This window comes from Abramis brama (assembly GCF_963993115.1).
Source record: "Abramis brama genome assembly, chromosome: 5".
Lineage (NCBI taxonomy): Eukaryota > Metazoa > Chordata > Actinopteri > Cypriniformes > Leuciscidae > Abramis > Abramis brama.
The window spans coordinates 4,581,700-4,608,877 of record NC_139967.1 but is presented as its reverse complement, the minus strand read 5'-3'; the positions used below and the strand labels follow the sequence as shown (position 1 = coordinate 4,608,877).

Below are 27,178 nucleotides of genomic sequence, written 5' to 3'. Positions count from 1 at the left end.
GTTCATGCATCCAGAGGAAAGTCTCCTGATGTTCATGTCACTACTAAACCATCAAGTTACATTTTTCTGCACATCGCTGTTGGGAAAGCGATGTTAATTTGTCCGCATGCCCTGAGAACTAATGATTCTGTGTTGGTTTATGTAAATGGTCCGATCTAAATAACATTCCTTCTTTTTGTCATTGTCTCAGGTAAATTTGTGGAATGCAGTTTAATGATTTCGGCATGATTGATCATGGCACAAATGGGAGCTTTTGTGGATGTTTCTTGGAATGGAAACTTGCACTATTAAGACTAACGAATCTTTCTTTTAGGCCTTTTTCATTGCGCCAGGGAAAGGCCCGCTTCTCCTGCAGTTCAGTGTTTGATGCTGGTCTTTCTTTGTCCATTTTCCAGTGGCTGTTGTATTAATTAACTTCGTATCTAAATGGCCATAAGGACCCTGGGTGGAACATTTTCCCAATTTTCAGTGTTTTCTTCTTGACATTGCTAAATATAAATCTGCTTTGCTGTCTGGCAGGCCTTGGAGTTCTACGAGACCTTCGTTTCTCTGACGTCACGGACACATCAGCTGTGGTTTACTGGACTGTACCGCGTGCCCAACCGGACTCCTTCAGAATCACTTACTTCCCAGTCCAAGGAGGCGAGTGCTGGTCCTCTTAAAACCCGAAAGAATGCTTGAACACATTACTGTAGATAAATGCAATGTAGTGAATACTACTATAAACCACGTTATTTAAGTATATTCAAGTACTATACTGTAAATTCATTCGTTGTTGCTTCTCTTCTGTGTATTAACAGGGACTCCCATGATCGTGATGGTGGACGGGTCACAATCTCAAGTTTCGCTAATAAACCTGATTCCTGGAGAGATGTATCAGGTGTCAGTTATTACAGTGAAAGGTCTGGAGGAGAGCGAACCAGCGTCCGACACTTTTACAACAGGTCGGTTAATCTGGTTAGTGGTGTTTAGATAAGCAGCCGTATTGCTCAAACAGAGTGTTAGTGATCTGAGCAAAACCTTAAACCTAAATATAATATATAATATAATTAGTGCTGTCAAATTGATTGGTTATGATTAATCACATCTAACAAAAGTTAAAAGTTTGTACATACATATATCGATTGAGATAGATAGAAATATACATATATATGTGTGTGTGTATGTATATATATATATATATATATATATATATATATATATATATATAAAACAAATTAGTAATTCATGTACATGTACATAAAGACATGAAAATTTATACAATTATCAATTATATAAATATTACTTTATCATATAAATAAATATATATTACATTTATTTTGTATAATAACAAATTGTACCTTAAGATAGTTTTTATTTTTATTATTTTATATATAATATTTATTTATTTAATTGACATATAACAAAATAAGTCGGATTTTGATTTATTTCTATAACACTTTATATAATACAGATTATTTCAAAGCAGCTTCACAATAATTAACAATTTTGTTAAAAAGTGTTATTTTTTTTTTTTTAAATCATCAATTTTGAAAACAAACTCAAACTAACCCATTTAAAAAAATGTATAGTGTCATTATTCTGCTCAGTCAGTTCCATAACTAATCCTATAACTATATTGATTTTATTTAGGCTATATTTTATATATTATATATAATATAATTTCTTATATAACAAACAATATCATAGCAAATATAGTTTTTATCTTCATTCTTTACTTTTATTTTTTAAACATGAATTGTTTTGTGACCTCCAGCCCTGGATACGCCACGCCGCCTGACTGCTGTCAATGTGACTGACACGAGTGCGCTGTTGCTCTGGCAGCCTGCAGTTGCGACTGTGGATGGATATGTCATCACATACAGCGCAGACACTGGTGGGAACCTCCTGCGTTCTCTTGCTCTATTTTAAATTTTCTTTATTCATGTTTGACTTGCATGCATGGTCTCTACTGCTTCTCGCCCTGAGTAGAGAAAAAATAGTTGTAGATATCTGCAGGACACTGCCGTCACTGATACCCCAAAATATACATATAAACACACCTGTTATTCAGTTTACTGCATTAGCAATTTTTCTAATATGTTTTAGGCTCTATCGCTTTAAGTGTGATAGGTTAACTTCTGCTTCTTGTATTTTTCTCTGAAGTGCCCCCGATATCAGAGCAGGTTTCTGGCAACACGGTGGAGTTTGAGATGACTTCACTGGCTCCAGCAACTGAATACACAGTCAATGTTTATGCCATAAGAAACCAAGAGAAAAGTGCTCCAGCGACCACAGATTTCACAACAGGTGAGATGCAGTCACAGTCAACCATTACTAGTGCTGTAGCGCCCCCTATAGGCCACACGAGATACAGCTTCACTGAAGAGTTTAAATGGCCAATGAGGATTTACATATAAAATCATAGTGAAATTCTGTTATGCATGTGCAGTATTTTGCATATATATATATTTTATGCAAAACACATCTTTAATATATTAACATCATTATTAATATTACATATTTAAGATTAAAATATAAAAATTGTTTTATGTGTCCTGATCGAGCAGCTTTAACACAACATTTTTTTTTTTTTTTTTTTAAAGAAATGTCCTATACATTTCTCATATGTGTTCTGATTGAGAATAAAAAACATATAATGTATCACAAAAAATAATTTACAAAATAATAATAATAAATATTAAAAGCAGCTATAAAATAGCTTTTAAGAAATTAAAACCATTTCATGTATGACAAAGTTTTTTTGCAAAATAAAATAATTATAATAATCATTTAAAAAAAATTTTTTTTATTTTTTTTTATTTTTTTACATATTGTATGTTTTGCCTAGCAATTGGTAATCAATACAGAAAAGTACCCAATGTACCTACCTGGATAATATTATGACAAATTGCTCGCTTCCAACAAAATAACTCACTTCAACGCTTTTTATTCTGCTTTGTCAAAACAACAACTGCTTTGTCTCCCATGCATCAGTGATAGAAGTTTCTGATTTTTTCTGTCATTTTATTCCTCTGTCATCTTATTGTCCGAATAAGCATGAATGTGATCTGGTTGTGTGTTATGTAGATATGGATGCTTCGCGTGATCTGGTTGCCAGTAATATTCAGACAGAAAGCGCTGTGCTCTCCTGGAAGCCCCCCCGAGCAGCCATCAGCGGCTACATACTGACCTTTCAAACGTCTGACGGGGATGTCAGGGTCAGGCATTTCTCACATACTACAAACTTTCAAAGGCCATATCACCTTATTTTACAAGCTACATTCTGCGAATGTGTGAGACTTCTGATTCATTAGCCACAATAACTAGAAGATTCACAAATGCACTAAACGGTAAAACTATTTGATTTATGATTTATTCATGATTATAATATTACATTAAGATAATATAATATAAAGCAGCATACTGTCATAATGACTGTTTTTATACAGGAAAAATAACCAGAAGTGAATTAAACCGGAAGTTGTATTTAAAATACTATATAGAATTTATGCAGCTTTTTTATCTAAATTATTAGTCAATCCAGTATAAATAATATGTTGCATGCATTAGTAATTTATCTGGTGCCAGGCAAAATTTTAAACATCTGGAGAATGTTGTTTATTGTGCAGATTATAGAATTATATTTCTGGACATGATTAGACATCAGTAATAATTAATACATTTTATAACACGCCTTTCTTATCCTCAAAGCACTATAGCACATTACAAAAACAAGTGAAGTAATACATCATATATGATACATAATAGCAATAGTTATTCAATATTAAAAGGTTTTGCTAAAAATATGTTTTTTTACTGATATTCAGAGCATAACTGATGTATGTTAACACAGGAATTGAGACTAGACCCATCTGTCACCTCACACGATCTGTCGGAGCTGAGAAGCAGCACAGAATACATCGTCAGACTGCAGGCCGTCGCTGAGGACAAGAGGAGCAACGTTATCAGCACTGTCTTCACCACTGGTCAGTCACTTTACCACACACACACCGCTGGGTTTTATTATATTAGCTATATTACTATTGCTCAAACTATAGGGCGTTTTCACACCTGTCTCGATGAACCTGGCATGTTTTATCACTTAGTTCAGTTACATCGGGCCATAGTCCAGATCAAAATTGAAAACGAACTCTGGACCCAACAAATCAAGCTGTCTCATAATTCATAAGTGGAAACGTGTTGCGTAAAAATCTGTGTCTGATTCTGTGGGTGAGCAGAGCACATTATTTATCGCATTTGGAAACCAAAGAGTGCCTCTTCATCTTAAAAAGCTAACTTGCCAATCCATCTTGATTGCATAAACACATTTTGGTATGCTTTGAAATGTTGCTATGTGAAATCAAGCCAACTCAAACTTAGAACTTAGTTGGGTAAACTAGAAAATACAACAAATACTATGAAGAGTTCATATGCAAAAGCCTCTAAGTGCCATCTGAAATTTTCTTCTAGAATGATCATTTTTATCAAGCTCGTATATTTAAGTTCAGTAATTTCACTTAAATGACAATTAATAGGTAATTTTCACTGCCATTTAAGTGAAATTACTGAATTTAAATATACAAGGTTGAAAAAAATTATCATTCTAGAAGAAAATTTCAGATGGCACCTAGAGGCTTTTGCATTTGAACTCTTCATATATATATATATATACAGCAAAAGAAAAAATGCACAAGAGCATTTCTATGAATTTCCAGAAGAGGAAAAAATATTGAGAGATTGATTACAGTGTTAGAAGAGAGAAAATGTCAAATTCGGTGCCACTCCCTCTGAAGTTGTCTTAGGATACGTTTACACGACTATTTTCACAAATTCAAGTTTTTGTAGTTTGTACAGAGACGATAAGGGTACTGTTTTCAAAAACGGCCAAAACACATAAAAAGTTTTCAGTTTTTAGTTGAAAACAGTGTCGTAAACAGCCCCTCAGAAACACTCACACTGCAGCGTTAACTAGTTTTCTGTCATTTAATGGCAAGCTAATATAACAAAGTATAGTGTTATAAATCTACTTAACATTTTTTTTTTATGAAAATATAAAAAACTTTGCTTTATAGATTTACGATGTTAATAACTGTGGGAACGTGTCACCACAGTCTGTGAAAACAATTGCAATTTCTGTTTCATGCCATCTTTAACCCTTAGTATGAGCAATTTTATTAGTGAGACTTACCTTAGCACACACAAAATGATTGCAGTCAGGTGTCATTTTTATGCATAAAGTTCTTTAAAAATAAATCCATGTTTTCCTTGTGGCTTATATCAAACAGTCTTGACTGAGGGAAAATTCAAACCTTCATCTACAAACCTTTATAAAAGATGTCTGTGATTTTGCATTGTTCTGTTTTTAAGGTGTTGACGCACAGCATTCTGCAGTTTTTGTGATCTATGTTCATTATTAGTGTCTGATTCTTGAACAAACCTTGTTTTGTGTGTGCAGCTGGTGTGCTCTATAGTAAAGCCAAGGACTGCTCAGAAGCTCTGCTGAACGGAGAGACGTCCTCCGGTCCGTACACGATCTACATGACCGGAGATGAGAAACAACCGGTCCAGGTGTACTGTGACATGACCACCGACGGCGGCGGCTGGATGGTGAGTCGAGATGAGCTGTGCTCACGGTACAACTTAGCCTAGTTTTGAGTATGCAACTTACAAACTATGAATTTAAAGCTGCCGTCGGCAAGATTTTTTTGATCATAGTCACTGAAACCGACACTATGCTCCGACAGAACAACATAAATCAGCCGGTTTTAGAAAAAAACCTGCACTTCTACCTCCACCTGGAGCCTGTTATTATGACGGAATGTGAATCAATCAAATTAACTTTAGCTGGAAAACAACTTTATTCAAGAACTGCTATAAAGCCAAAACAATCTCTGTTACTTTAAACTATCCTTGTATCTCTGTAAAGCAGCTTTGGAACAATCTACATTGTTAAAAGCGCTATATAAATGAAGATGACTTGACTTGTTTAGCAAAAATCCACCGCTCCCGGTTCTTCTGCTCCAACAGCTACGGATAACCTAAACATTTACGGATGCCTCGGACCAAGAGTAACATTGGAATAAAACAGCAGATTGATTCATTTCATCAATAAGCTCTTTTTTTACCTGACAGACTTCAGTCCTTTAGACATACAGTATATGGAAATGTTGACACTTATAAAAGAGAGAGCATTTATGTGAAAAACTTACTTTGTTAGCGGCTCTTCAACATAAACCAGACATAAACAGCGCGTCTCGCGCGGTCTGTGTCGAACATTTATTAATAAATAAATGTAATTTCTTATGTTTTTTGTTTCAGTATTTATTTATTGGTTCTTATTAACTTCAAATACAGTTTTTGAATGTTATTTACATGTACAAATACCTTATCCATGATAAAGTAGTATCTTATTTAAATGGAAACATACTTTTACCATTAGTTACGTAAGGCAAAATAATTTCGAATCAAGGATAAACTGAAATTCACTAATTTCAACACAACTTCTGTTCATGTATTTGAAGGCTTCTATCGGATTATTGGGGGTAAACGTCATTTTATGTGACTAAGCTTTACTTTGTATATTAGTGTATATACCTTAAAGCAGGGGTGGGGAACCTTTTTCCTATCAAGGGCCATTTACAATTTTTTAACATTCTTTAAGGGCCATTGTAATGAGCAGGGGCGTTTCTAGGTTTTATAAACACCAGGGGCTGAGCTCGAAACATCAGGGGCTGGGTAACAAGATAACATGATTCGATACAGAGAATAATGTATATTTTAGGCCTATATGCAGGGGGCAGACTGGTTAAAAAATTCAGCCCTGGCACTGTAGCCACACCAGCCCATATTAGCACACAGACACACACATTCAAAGGTGAGGTAGTTAGGGGGGTTGGGGGGCATGCCCCCCCGAGAAAATTTTGATTTCTCTGACCTACATATGTGCATTTTAAGGTGTTTGAAGGCCAACATTTTTTGATAACAATAGCTTTAAAAGCATGTCAGTGGGCAGTAGCATAAATTATTTGTCAAGCAGATAACAGATTCTTAAACATGAGAATGAGGATAAATGTTGAAATGAATGATCCACACTAGAAAATGGAAATGCAAAATGTTTCTGCTTATTGTTGACAATACACAATCACATATTCCAAACAGGAATGGCCTTAAATGAGAAATCTTTCAAGGATTATTTTGCATAGATGTAAACTTTTTAGCATTAAAGATTGGTTTCAGCAACTTGTTTCTTTCTTGAGTTAATCAATGTTTTTGGCACTATTAACCCTTTCATGCATGAATTATGATAACCTCAGTCAGGATTTTTTTCCTATGTGTTTTTATTGCTCTTAGGGCATGAAAAACAAGAATTGATTTTTATTTTATTTTTTTACAAATTTTTCAAAGAGATCTTCAGATGTCCACTTGAGTGGACAGCATGCGGTTATGGTTTAAAGGGATAGTTCACCCAAAAATGATCCCATAATTGACTCACTCTCAAGCCATCCTAGGTGTTTATGACTTTCTTCTTTCAGCCAAACACAATCGGAGTTATATAAAAAAAATCCTGGCTCTTCCAAGCTTTATAATGGGTGTGAATGGTACTTTAGATTTTGATGCCTAAAAAAGTGCATCCATCCATCATAAAAGTAATCCATACAGCTCAAGGGGGTTAATAAAGGCCTTCTGAAACGATACGTTTTTGTATGAAAAATATACATATTTATAATTTCATAAACTATAATCACTGGCTGTAAAAAAAAACTGTAACATCTCCATTACCCACAGGTGTTCCTTCGGCGTCAGAACGGCAAGGTCGATTTCAACAGGAACTGGAGGAATTACTCTACAGGATTCGGTGACACGAACGATGAGTTTTGGCTCGGTGGGACTCCGTTTGACAGGCCAATGTCATTATAACATTAAAATCTACTCTACATTCACTGACAAAGATTGTGCATCGTTGTCTTTCAGGACTGTTGAATCTTCACAAAATCACATCGGCTGGTCAGTATGAGATGCGTGTGGACCTGCGTGATGGACCAGAGAGTGTGTTTGCTGTTTACGATAAATTTTACATCGCAGACCATCGTTCTCGCTACAAGATCCAGATTGGTGCATACAGTGGTACAGCAGGTGAATTAGATTGAACATTTACACTTATATTTATGCATTTGGAAGATGCTTTTATCCAAAGCGACGCAATTTTGCAATTTTGCTGTTTACCACTGATCTTCAGTATAACTTGCTGGACGTCTTTGACTTGCTTCCTCTGCATGACGTGACATTCTTCAGTAAAAATGCGGCACTATTAAAGTTCAAATAAGTGCAACTTTTTAAAAAAGGTCTCTAGACCTGCAATGTGTCTTGCATTTTTAACGCAAAACATATCTTGTGTGAAGGGCCCCCTAAAGTGTATTCAAGGTATTACTTGTACATATTATCATGCAAATATGAAGATCATAATAAAGATAATTTCACCCTTGAATACATGCATACTTAATGTTACTACTTTCTCAGGTGATTTCTAATATTTCATACCCAATGATTGCAAAGGTTTTGTAATGTTGTGTCTTTGTGTCTCTCTTAAGGCGATTCCTTGTCGTATCACCAGAACAGACCCTTCTCCACGTATGACCATGACAATGACATTGCCGTCACCAACTGCGCCCTCTCCTACAAGGGAGCGTTTTGGTATAAAAACTGCCATCGAGTGAATCTGATGGGGAAATATGGAGACAACAGTCACAGCAAAGTAAGGAACACATCGAGTAATATTCTCCAGTCATAGACAAAATAAAAGAATGGTTTTGGCCAATTACATTTTACATCAAAATTATTTTTACTGGCTGTTTTAAATAAAGGTTAAGTAACAGATACATGATCCGACTTATCTCAGTGAAATGGCAAAAAAATATATCAGTAACACTTTACAGCAAGATCCTGTTAATTAAAGGAGTAGTTCACTTTCAAATGAAAATTAGCCCATGATTTACTCACCCTCAAGCCATCCTAGGTGTATATGACTTTCTTCTTTCAGACGAATACAATCGGAGTTATATTAAAAAATGTCCTGGCTCTTCCAAGTTTTATAATGGCAGTGGATTGCAACCAACAGATTGAAGCTCAAAAAACGTACATCCATCCATCGTAAACGAACTCCAAACTGCTCCGGGGGGTTAATATGTTAATATTTCATGTTAACAATGAGTTTGTGTAAGAAAAATATCAATTTTTAATACGTTACAAGGTAAAATTCTAGCTTCCAGTCAAACGGCCATACGCAGTCTACTTGCCCCTAATGAGCAACTTACAAAATTTATGACGTCAGAAGTGCGTCATGGCGTAGCGTAAATATCAGCAGTACATCGCATTACTAGCATAAGTTGTGCTTTACACTTAAGTGCAATCTGTATTTTTTAATATAACTCTGATTGTATTCGTCTGAAAGAAGAAAGTCAGATACACGGTTAGCCCATGATTTACTCACCCTCAAGCCATCCTAGGTGTAATACACCTAGGATGGCTTGAGGGTGAGTAAATCATGGGCTAATTTTCATTTAAAAGTGAACTAATCCTTTAATGCATTAAATATCTAGTTCTGTCATGTGTATTAGTAGTGGCGAGTCCATACTTGCTCTGCTGAAGCGGCATAGCAGATCTAGTCTGCCATGGCCAAATACATTAACATTGACATATTCAATGACATGCTAAAACTATTCCAAGAGTTGTCATGATTGACTTACAACAATGAGCAATAGATTTGTTACAGTATTTAATTATCTTTGTTAATAAAAATACAACTGTTCATTGTAAGTTCATGTTTGCTTAGGTCCATTATTTCAATAATTTATTAGTACATTTTGAAATCAACTAAGAATAATAAATGCTTTAGAAATATTTTTCATTGTTTTTTCATGTTAACTAATGTAGTTGCCTATAATAAATGGAGCCTTATTGTGAGGTGTTACCTATTAATTGGGGGCTCGTCCGGGATTGTCCGGGTGCTTGAACTCGAGGCGCAAACCTTACGTGGTCAACCAGTTCCTATACCACCTTCCTCTACTGATCTCGATGAGTCTAAATCTGACTTCAATATAGGCAAGTACGTCAAGTTGGTACCGCCTTTTTGTGAAGCAGAAGGAGACTCTTTATTTTATTGCTTTAGAGCGTGTCGCCTTTAAATTGAATTGGCCGAAGGACATGTGGACTTCAGTGTAACATGGTTGGGAAAGCACAGGAGGTGTGTGTGGCTTTGCCAGTTGAGGAGTCATTGGACTATGACACTGTGAGAACAGCAGTTTAAGAGCATACGAATTGGTGCCAGAGGCGTATCATCAAAAATTATGAGCGTGTTCAAAGCAAGCCAAACAAACTTATGTCGAGTTCGCCAGAGAAAAGAAAACGCTTTTTGAAAAGTGGTGTTTTGCCAGTAAGACTACCACTTATGAGTTGCAAGATTCAGTCTTGCTGGAAGATTTAAACATTTGCGTGCTGGAAAGTGTTGTAGTTCATTTAAATGAACAAAAAGTGTTAAAGCTTTCTGATGCGGCGGCACTTGCAGACGAACTTGCGCTTCCCCACCGAACCGTCAACAAAAACCCCTTAGCTACAGAGCCTATGGTTCGAGGAGGATAGATATGCATGCCAATGACTGGTGGTCTGAATAACTTTGTAATTTGTAAAAATTGGGTATTTTTTAACTTAAATATTCCATTAGTTAAAAGTATAACCCCACCCACACTTAGTGCTTAACACCCCTACATATTAAACTTTAAAATGTTTTGTAATTACATTTATTTCACCTATTTTAATTCACAGGGTATCAATTGGTTCCACTGGAAAGGCCACGAGCATTCGATTCCATTTGCGGAGATGAAGATCCGGCCAGTAAATTTCAGAAACTTGGAAGGCAGACGGAAAAGATCATAAGACTTCAAATGTCCCTCTTTCTCTTTTCTCCAAAAACCCACACAGTCAAAAGCACGATACAACCCCTGATACAAACTTTGTCTTTCGCCTCAACGTTATTGGATGCCACAGAATAATGTTTCATCAATCCTTTTTATATGTTATAAAAGGCTGCATGATTATTGGGGAGTTTTACATGAACTTGACACATGATATTTGAAAGTGACACCTTCACTTAACAAAATCTTCCTATAACAAATCTAAAACAGATCTATAAGAATGCTACTATGAGAATAAGTCTCCACTATTATAATGATTAATGGAGTTAGCTTTATTAGCTCAGTTTTCAAGACCAGCGATGTCATTTCCTCGACTGAATCATTACCACTCAGGTCTGACATAGCCAGGATGGTGCAAATAAGTGTGTTCATTTTTTAAAATGAAATAAAAGTAAGCAAATGTTAATGTGATATTTTTTTTTTCTGACAAGTTTGTATAAGCCAGTTTGCTTTTTGATTGATTGTTGATGATTTGTTTTGTTTTACATTTATTTTTATAATGTTTTCCCCCCCATAGAGTCCTAAATGTCTATAATCCCTCAATGCAGAACTGTCGATTAAACTGTATCTCTTCTCCTTGAATGTCTAAAATTGATCTTCAACAAAATAGGAAATAAAAATATAATTTGTAATGTTGGAATTGATATGTTGTCAATTTTTCTGTAACTATCCCAAAGATACATTACCCAAAAAAGTAGATCCTTCAAGACAAGTCCTGTAGGTTGCAAGGTGGTCAAACTTGTTAGTCCAGCACATCTCACAGATGCTCAATCAGATTGAGATCTGGGGAATTTGGAGGCCGGGGTAACATCACCATGTTGAACCCTTCATCATGTTCCTCAAACCATTCCATGCATTATCCTGCTAAAAGAGGCCACTTCTACCATGAAAATTGTCATGAAGGGGTGTACCTGGTATCCAATGTTTAGGTCAGTGGCATGTCAAATTTAATGAATGGGTTTCCCAGCAGAACATTGTCCAGAGCATCACACTCCCTCCACCGGCTTGTAATCGACCCACAGTGATCCTGGCACCATCACTTCCTCAGGTAAACGGCACACATGTCCATGGCCGTCCATGTGATGTAACAGGACTCATCAGACCAGGCGACCTTCTTCCACTGCTCCAAGTTCCAGTTCCGACGCTCGCATACCTATTGTAGGCGCTTTCAATGGTGGACAGGGGTGCACTATGCAGCCCCATACGCAACAGAGTGTGACACATTCCTCCCATATCCAAAATTAAACATTTTTGTGAAGTGTGGAAGTGTGTTACTGGGCAGAGGGCTGGTGCCGAAGTGCCACTGTAGACCTTTAGTCGGTTCGGACCAGATGGGATAGCCTTTGTTGCCCTTGTGCATCAATGTCAAAGGTTTGTGGATTGTTCCTCCTCGGACACTGTTGGTGAATTTTCACCACTGCTGACCGGGATCAATCCACAAGCCTTGTCATTTCAGAGATTCTCTGACCTAGTCGCCTTGCCATAATTTGGTCCTTGTCAAAGTCACTGAGTTCTTTATTCCTGCCCATTTCTCCCGCAACCAACCTGTTGATTATGAGAACTGAGTGTCCCTTTGGCATCTAAAGCCGCATTTCTACTGAAATTACCTGGAACAATTTGTCCCATATTTTTCCCCCCAGACCTGTTGATTTCTGCGTTTCCACCGACGTCTAAAGTACTGTGAAGATTAGGCAAATTAGTCCGGTGACGTAGGACTGCACGCACCGCAACAGATTTTTTTAAATGGTGGTTGAAATGAATCAAACCCATAGACTGTAAAAAAATATGGACGTAGTGTCCGTGACGTCACCCGTAGGTTTCTGAAGAGCATTTTTGAAGCCTAAAGTAGGCGGAGCCGGCCGGCGCCATCTTGGCCTTGCGTCACTCCCGGAAAACAGAAAATAGGCAAACAGGTGGGGCGTGAGTGGAGCTGAGGAGCCTCGCCATAGATATGAGCCTGGCTATCTGAAATAACCTAGCTCGACGTGATCGAGTTAGCTGATGATGTAAATCCAATTAAAAGTTCCTATTTTTGCCCTTCGAAATATTATAATAGTTAAAAGACGTGGCTACAAGTGAGACTGTGTATCGTGATTCTGTACTATTCTGCTAGTTGAAAATGTATTATGCAGTAACTTAATATTACTCTGAGAGTGTGTGTGTGACAGTGATTTATGTGCACACATGTCAGTCACTCTTTCTTATGGTCCATCTGCGCGGCATTGCTCGTCAAGTTCGTAGAGAGCTTATTCAGTCCATTTTAAATTTTGATTTTGGCCGCCTCTCAAATGGGTTAAACCATAGATATAATGCCTATGAAGTTCAAGTAAATGCGCTAGAAAATCCGTGCTCATTCAAGGATGTGCATTTATAGCATGGACGGAGAAAGCGCAGACACCTGCAGGATTTCACTTGACAGCACATACGCTTATTATAATCTATCTGTTCCGTGAGAGCAGAACGAACAAGCCTTTATTGACGTTTTTAAAGGGTTAGTTCACCCAAAAATGAAAATTCTGTCAGTAATTACTCACCCTCATGTTGTTCCAACCATGTAAGTCTTTCGTTCATCTTCAGATCACAAATTAAGATATTTTTGATGAAATCTGAGAGCTTTCTCAGCTTTTTGTCTGGGCCTCTGACGAGAGTTCACGGGAGCGCCAGGACGCATGCGCGAGAACTGAGATTACGGCGTTCTTCTTCTACTACTACTTGTTACTGGCTGCTCACTCCTTGGGAGTTTTACCGCCATCTGCTGTACAAGATGATGTCCCAACATCATCGAGACCTAAATCACAATAAGTGTCGAATTCAATAGCTTACATACAGCGCGCGTCTTCCTCTGCTTATAAACAATGTCGGGACGTCATCTTGTACAGTAGATGGCGGTAAAACTCCCAAGGAGTGAGCAGCCAGTAACAAGTAGTAGTAGAAGAAGAACGCCGTAATCTCAGTTCTCGCGCATGCGTCCTGGCGCTCCCGTGAACTCTCGTCAGAGGCCCACATTAAAGAACACTAATAGTTGGATAAAGTCGTTATTTTTGTTGTTTTTCCGCACAAAAAGTATTGTCGTCGCATGATAAACTTAATGTAGAGCCACTGTAGTCACTTGGACTATTTTAACGATGTTTTTAATAACTATTCTGGGCCGGCGAGTTTGGGTCCTCTGAAAGCCTATGGAGGAGTGAGAAAGCTGTCAGATTTCATCAAAAATATCTTAATTTGTGATCCGAAGATGAACGAAAGACTTACATGGTTGGAACAAGATGAGGGTGAGTAATTACTGACAGAATTTTCATTTTTGGGTGAACTAACCCTTTAAATCTGAAAACTCCAAAAAGCAACGAAATTGTCAGACATCCATTAATGCATGTTCACAGAGGAAAACAACTGAAATACAGCGCTGGTTGTTCTCTCGAACGATACTCGACGACAACGACGGAATCCTAAGCCGTGGCCGAAGTAATGGGTGTATTAAATTGTATGAAATAATCCCGGAAAAAGCACAAAACACTGCAGAGAAGGCAAGTTCAGCAGCTAAAATTTGCTGAGGTGAAGTGACGGCTAACAGCAGACAAACGGCTAGCATTGACATCAGCGGCAATCCACCTGTCACTCAAGTGGCCACACCCTTAATTATGCAGAACTTTAAATATTAATCAACTAAACGGATGAGTTATAAAAAAAAATCACCCCCCTCACAGTTGTCATGATGGGCAAAATTAGCTGTATAGACCGAAGCCACATAGAGATCCAGGCTGTAAACATGTTTTTTTCTGCTGTAAAGTTGGTCATTTAAACATGGGGGAGATACAGATTTGACTCATTTCTGCAGCCAGCTCAAGCGGCCAGTCAATGAATTGCAGTTTAACTCACTTCCGTGTTGGTTTCAAGAGAGAGACGGGGAGGTTGCCGCTTGGTCAAACCATCAAAATGCGGCATGAACTGAACCAATCAGCATGTTCAGCGCCCAAGTCCCTCCCCCAAAAGTTCCTGAACCTTGAAAAAGTACTACCTCGTGAGCAGGGACCACCCCAAAGTCGCTAGATCCTGGGGAAAGTTGCTGTAAACACTGTAAAAGTGCTGGAAACAGCTTAATCTACCCAGACCTTAATATGTGGCCTTGTTAGGAGATGATCAACGATATTCACTTCACCTATGACTGGTCATAATGTTTAGGCACATATATATTGTTAATCATTTTGAATGCATTTTTAAGACAGTTATGCATAATGACCACATGTATGCATTTGTGACAGCGTAACTGAGCGTAATACCATGCGACTAAGCAGACCATGACGTTTGGGACTTTAAAATATCAACAACAGCCACAATCAAGGTTTGTGAAATGTGAATGTTTTATGACAATTTTTGCATCATACATAGAAACATACTAGGATAAAATTAAAAAAGAAATGGGTACAGGAAAAACGTCTTTCGACTTTCTAACAAGTAAATTATTGTGAGCTGTCAGGATCAACTTTTAAATGAAAATGTGGCATTAATTATTGTGGCTAAATTTTTGGTATGCGCAACATTTTCTAAACTTTTTACCTTTAATCTAGCATTTTTCAAATTTGGGGGTATATCATTAGCATTGTAATATAGTAAAAAAAAAACATAGCTAGAAATTTCACTTGTCACAATTTTCAATTTAAAAGGGAAAGGGAAAATAATACAGTATACACTAAGTTTTTGTTTTTATAAAATTGCACATTTTGAGTTTGACATACATTCAATCAGTTTTCATTAAAGGACATATCATTATCTATTAACTCTAACAGCACTTCACTATGGATATTTGGCACAAATAATGTCACAGAAACACAGTATAACATATCTTTTTTTAATGTCTGGTCTTTAATGTCCATCTATTTTGTCCCTTTTAATAAATGCCCTAAAGTTGAGCTTTCTCAGTATTGCAGTTTATATCCTCAGCTTTCAGATATTTCTGTTTGAAGATTGTATCAAGTGATCGGATTCAAGTTATCACAAGGCATCGCATGTACAAATTAATTTGTATTTCTGACAATTTACTAAGAAGAAGTTAAAATTAGTTTTAAACCACCATGACTGCACATGTACAGCTATATAAATAATATGCATTAAATATAATAAAATAGATGTAAACTGTATATACATTTCCTGTATAAAGATCACTCGCTTTGAGAGTTTATGGTTATATATAAAGATACATATCGATTGCTTATATAGTATGAATATATAGATATCTGCTTGTATTTTTAAGAATAGAAGCAGTGTATCGTATAAAATAATCATTACGTTTAATATTTATTTCATTTATCTCTAAAGTATGTCTGCAGTGGTGTCGTCACTCACTGGATGAGAAAACTGTTTGCGATAAATATCATGTGCATTTGCAGATTGAGGCCTCCCATGCACAGAGAAGTTTCAATAGTTGTCATAACTGGTTTAAAATCAGTGGATTCTGGTTAACTCGTAGTCATACCCCCAGTGCCAAATGCCAAATATAAAAGACAATTGTATAGCAAAAGCTTGGTCCTGTGTAAACATCTCAAGAGCTTCAATTTAGCCTAGAAAATACAGAAACTGCCTCGTACGTCATTTGGCAGTGAGAACAATTTAAAAGGAATAAAATACAAACTTGCACTCCATGAAGCCGGCAAACACTATAAACTCAAGCTCCGATGTACCAAGTAAACTGTATAAATATTCCTATTTACAAAAGTAATAACAAGACTCGTAGTTTCTTAAAAATATACAAAATGCAACGCAATAACTTCAATCTTCGTGTGCACAGGACTCCTGCTCAGGACCATTTCACAGACACCTACGCTAAGATTTAACCTTTAAACTTCAAACTATCTTCCACAGATGTAGCCAAACACCGATTAAATGAAATCCACGATCATGACCCTCACTATACTTATTGTATGACAATTAAAAACCCCTTCGCCCTCAAAAACAGTTCAGCTACTTGCCAATGAAAAACAAAAAAGGTCTGAACGCATTTCATAGTCTTCATCATGCAAACTGCAATTTGTAAAATGCTAATCAGCCTGTTTGTTTATTAAATATATCCTCTAATGTGATGATGCATTCAACTACCATTAATAGTTCAATGCATTTTACCATGATGAAAGAAGCCTGCGCTGTGCTGAAGAACTTAAGTTTTGAATTGTGATCTACACTACGTAACTGGAGCGGACTTCACGTTCAATTCCAGTGTTTCACAACCCTTTCTCCTGTTGTAGAGCTCTACTGACCCTTTCTGGAACTATGCAGCAGTGCAACGCTTGTGACGGCTTAACACATGCAGGGAAACGTGTCCAAACAGACGCCATGGAGTAAAGCTCCTGCTGTGGTGAAGCAGCTCCTGAAAACCTAAAGGCCGGTGAGGTCCACGATGGCTTTGATGAAGATGGTGTCGTCCCGTATGTACGAGTTCTTGCCCTCCAGCTTGGACAGCGGACAGAAAAGCGGGCAGCCGCTGGCGATGTTCATCTCGCTTACGGGCCTCTGGAATGAGGAGGAAGTGATGTCGGGACGGAACGCATCGATGATGTGCTCTCTGTTGCTCTGGTCCAGCAGCATCAGTGTGACCTGGAAGAGTGCGGCCAGATTCAGCTCACAAATACATTTACAGGTACTGTAGTTCAGGCTGTGAAAATATTAATTCATTTTTCTTTTTGTTCATTTTATTTTTCACACCTGCACAGCCATGATTACATCACAGAAAATAATGATATTAATACTATTTGTAATATTTAAATACATATCAAATAATATATAATACAGAAGACATACATGTGTGTGTATATAGTGTGCATTATTAATATTAATATTATTTATTATTTATATAATAGTCATATTTAAATTCAAATTTATTCACAAAAAACATTTCTATATTCACCTCAATTTGTAAAAAAGGCTAATATTTTAGTCATACTTTAATTTTTTCTTATATAAACATACATTAACACACACATATGTGTTATATATATATGAAGAGTTCAGATGCAAAAGCCTCTAAGTGCCATCTGATATTTTCTTCTAGAATGATAATTTTTATCAAGCTTGTATGTTTATGTTCAGTTATTTCACTTTAATGGCAATGAAAATTACCTATTAATTGTCATTAAAGTGAAATTACTGAACATAAATATACGGGCTTGATAAAAATGCTCATTTTAGAAGAAAATTTCAGATGGCACTTAGAGGCTTTTGCATATGAAGTCTTCATATATATATATATATATATATATATATATATATATATATTACAGTTTATTTTTATGGATTTTTGTTTATTTAACAAAAACTAATTGAACTATTAACATATATTTCAAGCTTAATTTACCTTGTGTCACCATTATGTTCAGTTATATTCAGTTCATAGACTTTTAGTTTGTAGTTTGTTTTCATTCCGCACATGCGTTTCCTCGTCTGTGTTTGATCTGTCACCATGGACACTAATCACATTCATCACAGCTGCTGGTGTTTATGTTAATCATCCCTGTGTATTTAAGTTCCTGCCTGTGTTCTGTCTAGTGTCCGGTATTGTTTGTGCGTTGCACGCTGTCTCGCCTGCTGGTTGTGTTCTGAGTTACTTATTAAACAAACTTGTTACTTTTCAATGATCTCTGTCTTCCTTGGATCTAATCGTGACACTTTGTTTAGCTGGCAGTATGTAATTCTATTTTAAAAAGTATTCTAGGTTATGTTTAATTATATTTGTTATTACTGTTATTATCTTCTGTATTGTATATAAATTGCAAAAACTTTTATGCAATATTAACATACATTTAAAACCTAATTTCTTCGCAAAAATATATTTTGATAAAATTATTTGGTATTGCTAACATTAGTAATGTATTACCTAACATGAACTAACAATGAGCAATACATTTGTACAATATTTATTAATCTTTGTTAATGTTAGCTAATAAAAATCCAGCTGTTCATTGTTTGTTCATGTTAGTTCACAGATCATGAACTAATGTTAACAAATACAACTTTTGATTTTATCAATGTATTGGTAAATGTTGAAATTAACAATAACGAAGATTAATAAATGCTGTAGAAGTATTGTTAATTATTAGTTCATCTTAACTAAAGTAGTTAACTAATGAAACCTTATTGTAAAGTGTTACCAAATATTTCTATGATCACTTTAAGTTTCGCTATTTAAATGACCTTTCATGAAAAGTAACAGTATCAGTAGTGCAACAGCATTAGTCTGAGGACATGCAGTGAACAAACTGGTGACGTACCTTCTGGTTGAAGGGCCATTTGAGCAGCGCGTCGTTCATTCCTCTCATGACCACAAAAAACAGCGAGAGGTGAGTTCCACGACCCGTCCCGTCCCCGTTCAGGTAAATGCGCAGGCACATCTTATAGCCGTACTTGCTTGTGTAAAATGCTAAACAGAACCGAGGAGCATGTAAGTCAAAATATATATAAAAAAAAAAAAACACTGACTCATTTCTAAGGAAATTACTTTATCTATTCTGATTAATATGTTGTTTTTTTTACCAGGTGAAAACATGGCAGGCGCCCGTCCAGCAATGGCATCTTGTCTCTTTTTAGTAATATCCGATATCCGCCAGATGAAGACGCCATCAAACGTGGTTGCGGACATCTCCCGTAGTCTGCCCTCCATTTCAGCAACAGTCAGGTCTTTAACACCCACCTGCCGTTCCAGCTGACGAACCTATGAGATGAACAGAGACGGAATGGAGAAATACAGAGGTTAGATGTGGAGCAAACATTTTGATCATTAATGATTCTCACATTGGCAAAGAAAGAGGTCTTCATAAGATTTATACTGACAATATCAAGCCTAATGTGTCATATATTTGAAATATGAATTATCAACATGATCAAACATTTGAGTTGCACGCAATCTACGTCATGCCTTCTGTTGTCTGATTGATAGTTTATACGTTTTTAGCAAGTAAAAGGCCTTTTAGTATAATTGTAAAAATGTCCATGCTGTGAAATCTTTACTGATTTAAGTAAACGTAAGAACATAAGAATAACATAAGAATAACTTTTATATTGTTAGAAATATATCAAGATGAACAATTACTTAAGCAACATTGGCTTACTTGATTATTCATACATCATTTATTATAATTTTTTTTTTTTTTTATGTGAATGTCAAATATGTATGGAATTCCAAAGCTGCCAAAAATAATAAATATATGAATAAATGTAAAATAACAAAAATAAATATTATACTTTTATTTCCTTATTCATGTTTAATTGTTTTGTTTCCACATTTATTTATACATTTATTTATTTCCAGATTTATTAATGTATATATTTATTTATGTCTACAAAATTATCTATGTCTGAGGTTAAACATGCCCCCCCTCATTACCATATGGATAAATACATGTAGAAATAAATAAATGTAAATAAATAAATAAATGTAGAAATAAATAAATGTGGAAAATAAAAGTAGACATAAATACATACATAAATAAATGTGGTAAAATATAATTATACATAAATAAGGAAATAAAAGTATAAATACTCATTTATTATTATTATTTTTTCTTCATTTCTTCGTATATTTATATATGTATGAATTTATTTATTTTAGAAGCTTTGAAATACCATAAACATGATCCATCAGGCTTTTGAGGAACGTTTATTTGTTCATCTCTCAATCATCATTGTATTGTATTATGTTTTTTCGCCCCCGAACAATTTCAAACTAGAGGGCTTTGATCATCAAACTAAGCATTTAAATATCATCTTATATTATTGGCATATATAGAGTGACTACCTAGACCCAACTTTTCCATTTCAAAAAGTCAGGCTTTACAGGGTTAGAGCTTAAATTGATGTATTTTTAAGCAGCACACCTTGTTGCTGAGAGCCTCGATTTTGTCCTGATCGAGTCTGTGTTGTCGGTTGCTGGCCTCCATGGTGGTTGCGAAGCGCTCTACTTCTCGATTCAGCACACACACCACATCTTCAAACGTCCCCGCCTTCACCTCCAGGTCCTGGCAGCGGCGGCCCAGATCTGCCACCTTGGTCTTCTCGCTGTGGAGCTGTAGTTCCAGGGCGGCGCCGACCGAGCTGGGCAGAGGCGTGAAGGACGTGGGCAGAGGAGGTGGAGGAGCGACGGCACACGAGGAGGAGGACGAGGACGAAGAGGAGGGAACCCCCTGCACGGGGATGGCGCTCAGCTGACTCACTCTGGCTTCCAGGTCCCGGAGCGCCTGGTGAAGCTCGTGAGCTTTGTGACCCGCCAGCTCCAGGCTTTGTGGCTGCAGGCCCTCCAGACTGACCTTCATGCCCATGATGTAGTGCAGCAGCAGGTTTAGATGTTCGTGAGCACAGGCACGCTCGTGATCGTGGATCTTCTCCTTCTCCACCTCAAAGGGAAATCAACAGGGTTAAACTTCAGCGTCTAACATCCCGTTTATGCTACAGACATGAATTATTACTCAAATCATGCGGTTTGCATTGTGCGGAGAGTTCTGCACAGCTCACGTATTCTTTAGAAAATATAAAGGTTTTAGTCATTTTAGTACTTTAGTTGCCAAATTAATTTTTTTAAGTTGAAGCTTTTCATGTAATATTTTATTTTATTTGAGCTTTATTTTAATTAATGAACATTCATATTAACTGCTTGTTTATTTATCTGTTCTATAATATCAATATCACATTTTAAATATGCTTTTCTGGGACAAAAAGCACTCTTGCTTGTGTCTTGTTGCTTACCTATATCGCTATAAATATAGAAATCAGGAACTCATTATTGGGGCATTTTTACCCTTAACTTAATTTTGGGGGGCATTTTTATTCATTTTGATGGTACAAGCCCCCGTTAATTTCAGTCCCTGGTGTGCGCCAATCAATATCCAAGAAGAATGAAATAATAGACTAATCCCATTAACTATGCCAGATTAAAACAGTTTAATAAGAGAAAGGTTTGCAGTCCACTTACAATAAACAATTAAATTCCTTACTGAAGGTTTTCTGATTTAAAATGTATTGATTTCTTTATAAAATTTGCGTTGCGTTTATAGCTGTGAAAACAGCACCCGTACTTCCCGCGCCCCTGATATGAACTCTCCTTCAGCGTTATTTTTAGTATTTATTAATAATTTAAATGACTTGTTATTTTAAGATTTTTAGATTTCATTTTAATTTAATTTTAATTTTCATGTGCATTTTAATATTATGTTTTAATATTTCTATTTAGTTTTAATTTATTTTTATTTCAGTTTTAGTTCTAGTAATTTTAGTACTTCAACTTTAACTTCTTTTATTGCAGTTAGCTGCCAATTCATTTAAGTTTGAAGTTGAAGTTTTTCTATCTAATACTTTATTTTAATTAACAATTTTTTTATATTTTTTTTATTAATAATAGTCTATTCTCACACATAGCAGATTTAGTTATTACTATTCCATTGCTATTTTCTGAACATTGTATATTTTTCAATAAATTCTGTATTTTTTACTCTACTCTATACGCACATATTAAATTTTGTGTACATTGTATGTACATTATGTTGTAGATTGAGGTTTTGGGATAGAGAAAAAGAAAAGGACAGTTCATGACCGTCTTTTTGACTGCGATTGATGATGTTTAGTTTGGAAACTTGTTTTCAGAAGTGCTCTTGAACAAATGCTGAGCAAATGAAGTTACAGTACAAATGTGCAACATTCCCAAGAAAAACAGACAGAAACAAAGGCATTGATTGACTGCCATTTCATGAACTCAGTTCTTGGTCTGTTTGAATGCTACGATATAAAAAACTGTACTTACTGACATGTCACAGCCAACCACATGATATCTGCACGGAGTCCTGAATTTGCTGCAGAACTTGATGTGGTCAACATACTAAAAAAGACCAAAAGAGAATTGCAAAGAAATGATCTACCATCCGTTCATACTGCTTGATCAAGAAGTCAATAATGAGTGTTACTGAAGAACAATGTTCACGTTCAGTGTGACTTGGATCAATGTTTTTGATCACCACACCTTTTCCCTGGGGATTTTCTTCTTCGCACATCCTTCACAAATCATAGGATATTTGGGGCAGATCTCATCATGGGCCTGTGAAAACATGATTTTGTAACATTAAAATCTTTTTTCACCTCTCAAACACATCACATGTTTTCTTGGACCACTCACTTACCTTGATGTTTTTGAAGTGAAATGGTTCTTTACAGTATTTGCAGTTGAGCGTTCTCTCAGGACACACGCGCTCATTATGACGTTCCTGTTCGTTAAATCTAATGAGCTCCTTGCACAAGGGACAGGACAGAATCATGAACTCACACTTCCCCTCATGGCTCAACTACAACAAAAACAGAGTTATGACAACAAGTTACCAAATGAGAAACTGTGTGCATTTATTTTGTTGTAAAGTGTTGAAAGACTTTGTTATTTAAATAAAGCTAATGTTAATGAACACACAACCTCATAATCTTTAATAGTGCCTTTCCAGGCGCAGCCCTCGTTGATGCACACAGCTGGAAGATTTTCAACTTCTCTTCTGGCAGCATTGTCGGGAAACGCCTGCAGGAAAACACAGGGAATGTGCAATAAATGTCTGGCAGTAAGTCATTTTAAAAATGTTCATAACCCTTGATATTTCACATTAAGCAAAGCATTGTGCTCACGCAGCCTTGTTTGAGAATTGACGTGGGCTCTTCGAAGATGTCCTCCTTGATACAGGCATTACATTTCTGTGGTCCAGATCTAAAACGGCAAAGCGAGACACGTTTTGCTGATTTGACATCAGTATTTTTGGCATCGGTTCATTTCTATTTTCAAATATTGCTTGTGAATTCTGAGTAAATTAAACGTATAAGTGCACTAAATTACTTATCTCAGTTATTGTAATTAATTTCTATAGCTTATGTCGGATAAATATTGAACAATACATTCTGTAGATGCTGCTATTGGAAAAGCATATCAGTTAACCGGTAGTTAATTTAACTAACAACCTAGAGATAAAATAGATATTAATTTAAATTCAAAGACCAAACTTTAGACAGCAGAAGAAAAAAAATATTTAATACAAAAAAAAAAATCACTTTTATACCTCAAAATTACACTATTGTTCAAAAGTTTGTGGTAGGTAAAAAGTTTTTAGGAATTATTATGATTATTTTTCAGAGAGGACTCGTTAAATTGATCAAAAGTGACAGTAAACATATTTATAATGTTACAAAAGATTTTTTTTTTTTTTTTTTTTACTTTGTATTCATCAAAGAATCCAGAAAACTAAAATGTCCCACGGTTTCCACAAAAACATAATAAATTGCAGTTTTCAACATTGATGTTAATTAGAAATGTTTCTTGAGCAGCAAATCAGCATATAATATAGCACATCTATAATTCCAAAATAAGTAAAAAAAAAGTCTTATCAAACTTTTGAACGGCAGTGTATTTTGTAGTTTTCACAAAGTGTCAGTATTCTTGTGATGAATGAAATTTAATGTCAATCGCCCCTATGATGTTAGATAGATTCATTTGTCAGAACTGGATTGATCAGCATCTGTTTTAGATCAGAAGGCTGGATTACCCAACAGTCCGGTTGAAGCAGTAAGAACAAAAGCGATGACCGCACTGAGCTTGGAACGGCCTTCTCAAAATGTTCTGACAGCAGTTGCATAAATGTTTGTCTTCAAGTTTGTTGGCCAGGATCTTCTTTGGGAACCCTGGCTTGTTGTTCTCCATGGAGGACGGGGGAGAGGGTTCTTGAGCAGCCATATCCCGCTCTAAACGTTCCTGGTCTAAACAACAGAGAATCCATAAGGGCTGAAAACTACCTTCATATATATATATATATATATATATATATATATATATATATATATATATATATATATATATATATGACAACAGTGACTTTCTATTCCGTCTCCAAAAAAAGATTAGGTACTGTAACACTTTATTTTACTGTGTCATTGTTACATGTAGTTACTATAGTTATAATAACTATAAATCATGCATAAATACACTCAACTAGCCATAAACCAAACCAAACCCTATTGTAAGTACATAGTTAGTTAATTTTACAATGTATTATTACAGTGTAACAAAGACATTAAAATAAAGAGGGTTACACTTTATTTTAAGGTGTCCTTGTTACAGTGTAATTATACATTTAATTTTAATTAACTAAATGCACTTGCTATAGGGTTAGGGTTAGGAAAAGGGGTTGGTTGCATGTAATTATGCATAATTTATAGTTATTACTACAGTAACTATATGTAACGTGTAATAAAGACACTGTAAAATAAAGTGTTCCCATAAAGAGTAACCAACATTTATTACACAGCTCTCTGGAATGCTTGTATCATATCAACATAATCCAAAATTTTAAATCCGTGTATTTATTTATTTGGTGAGTAGCCATGTAATCAGTGAGATAATAAAGTCATGAAATAAACAATATCAGTTCAATATCATGAACTGTTGCAATGTCGTACATTATCATATTCCTAGCCATTTATCAAGTAATCTTACTTTAAAGAATAATAAGCACTGACATGCAAAATGTAGCATTACTTATAACATATTGTGCTGTCTAATATGCTTTTAGTGACATATTTAGAGCCTTCTTGCTGTTTGCAAACATATTACGTACAAATTAATAAATGATTATTTGTGCATTAGGGCTACAATTGAATGCGTTTGATAAGATTGTTATGCTTTAAAGGGTGAAATGGAAAGACTCTCTCTAAAGTAATTAGATCAGCATTAATAAACCTAAGCATGCACAGCAGGTCTCTTAATGTGAATCCCAATCTCTTTGTTTCTGTTTCAGTTTTGCTTGAATACGTGCGTGTTTCCTCACAGACATCCAGACCACACAAATGATGTATAATAGTGTAGAGTGGTGTAAACATTCCCATAAAACACACACTAGAACCTTTCATGCATATCTGAAAGCACTTTTATCAGATATCGACCATACAGCGCGTCGATATACACATCATACAGTCAGCTGACAATTGCAAATCTTTTCCTCTGTTGCTAAGCAAATGCAACATCTTTCGAATGGTTGTTGCGTCCGTTCTGTACCGCCACGCCTCTTTTACATGTAGGGATATGTTGAGCCTGACAATAAACATGCATGCAATACAATAAGAATCAAACAATTGATTATGAGACCGACGCACTTACCGCACCGCGATGAGATTTCGCTTTCATTTGCTCGGTTGTGCTCGCGCTTTGACGGATCGAGGCGCGCGGCGCGGCTGCTGTGTTTTGGTGGTCGACATTGTGTTGAGAAGAGCGCGTGCTCTTTCACAGGATTACGTCATAATGTGAGCGTGCACTGGGCTTTTGGATTTCTAAAGCAGTTTTCTTTTCTTTTTTTCAGGACTGTCTATCATGGTAAAAAAAAAAAAAAAAAGGATTAACTGTTACTTGGTCCGTAATGTAAATACATAATATCCATTTAAATGTATACTATTCATATTTTGTTTATTTGTTTAATTGTTTTTGTTTTCATAATGTAGTGTAATTGTGATGTATTCATAGTGATTGTTATTATAATAATACATATAAATATTATTAATATAAATATTAATAATAATATTATTATATTATTATTATTATTCATAATAATACATCTATCTATCTATCTATCTATCTATCTATCTATCTATCTATCTATCTGTCTGTCTGTCTGTCTGTCTATCTATCTATCTAATTATTTCATTTATTATATTTAACTTATCCATTTATTTATTTTGGATTTATTTGGGTTTATTTCATTTTGGTTGGTGTATAATATAAATACATATGCCTAATATTAATACAAATGTATAATATGCATATTGATTACTATTGTACAGACTCTGAACAGCATCATATTTAAAAATAAAGGTAAATAAAAAATAGCGAAGAATTACACACACACACACACACATATATCCTAACTTTCTCACGATTATTAATTAGGGTTTATTTTGTTATTTCATTTTCGTTTATTTTATTTTGGCCTCCGAAAATTAATTTTGGGAGGGGTACATTTTTAATTAAAATTTATTCTAAGATGCTCTTATTGTTGTTTAGATTTCTGTTTATCTGGGAGGTGTTAATAATAGCAATATACTGTTCTCGGCCAGTTGTATGTTTGGATTAGATTTGGACACATACTGTACTCACTGTATACATAATAGATTCCATTCTACCACTAGAGGCGCTAAAGCGCTGCTGTTTCATAACACCACCACTAGAGGCGCTAAAGTGCTGCTGT

The 27,178-nt window shown here is 35.6% G+C and overlaps 2 protein-coding genes across 3 annotated transcripts in view; one reads left to right on the top strand and one right to left on the bottom strand.

The window, feature by feature from the left end:
- Positions 1–11,585, top strand: part of tnca (tenascin Ca) — a 63,809-nt gene extending 52,224 nt beyond the window's left edge. The window contains exons 19-29 of the mRNA XM_084114091.1: positions 520–642; positions 801–944; positions 1,757–1,876; positions 2,146–2,289; positions 3,070–3,200; positions 3,836–3,968; positions 5,438–5,589; positions 7,768–7,864; positions 7,954–8,115; positions 8,571–8,734; positions 10,801–11,585. Coding sequence (XP_083970217.1) covers positions 520–642; positions 801–944; positions 1,757–1,876; positions 2,146–2,289; positions 3,070–3,200; positions 3,836–3,968; positions 5,438–5,589; positions 7,768–7,864; positions 7,954–8,115; positions 8,571–8,734; positions 10,801–10,911 — 1,481 coding nt within the window. The 3' untranslated portion in view covers positions 10,912–11,585. The remainder of the gene's footprint in view (positions 1–519; positions 643–800; positions 945–1,756; positions 1,877–2,145; positions 2,290–3,069; positions 3,201–3,835; positions 3,969–5,437; positions 5,590–7,767; positions 7,865–7,953; positions 8,116–8,570; positions 8,735–10,800) is intronic.
- A 3,700-nt stretch (positions 11,586–15,285) lies between these two features.
- Positions 15,286–26,223, bottom strand: LOC311082858 (TNF receptor-associated factor 2). 2 transcript variants are annotated; one of them, XM_084114022.1, is made up of 11 exons: positions 26,098–26,223; positions 24,491–24,701; positions 23,583–23,661; positions 23,380–23,478; positions 23,096–23,257; positions 22,939–23,013; positions 22,723–22,797; positions 20,807–21,322; positions 19,467–19,644; positions 19,205–19,353; positions 15,286–17,534 (listed from the first exon to the last, which is right to left on the bottom strand). In XM_084114022.1, the coding sequence occupies exons 2-11, from the start codon at positions 24,676–24,678 to the stop codon at positions 17,316–17,318; spliced, it is 1,740 nt and encodes a 579-aa protein (XP_083970148.1). In that variant the 5' UTR covers positions 24,679–24,701; positions 26,098–26,223; the 3' UTR covers positions 15,286–17,315. The 2 variants fall into 2 exon arrangements, with proteins under 2 accessions (XP_083970148.1, XP_083970147.1); XM_084114021.1 differs by having other exon boundaries at positions 24,491–24,696; positions 26,098–26,143.
- Positions 26,224–27,178: the final 955 nt, after the last annotated feature.

Coding starts and splice junctions, on each gene's coding strand:
- LOC311082858 (XM_084114021.1), bottom strand. CDS start 26,124: ATGAAAGCGAAATCTCATCGCGGTGCG. Junction 23,014..23,095: donor TTCACTTCAAAAACATCAAG/GTAAGTGAGTGG, acceptor ATGTTTTCACAG/GCCCATGATGAGATCTGCCC. Junction 19,354..19,466: donor GCCTGCCATGTTTTCACCTG/GTAAAAAAAACA, acceptor GGTTCTGTTTAG/CATTTTACACAAGCAAGTAC.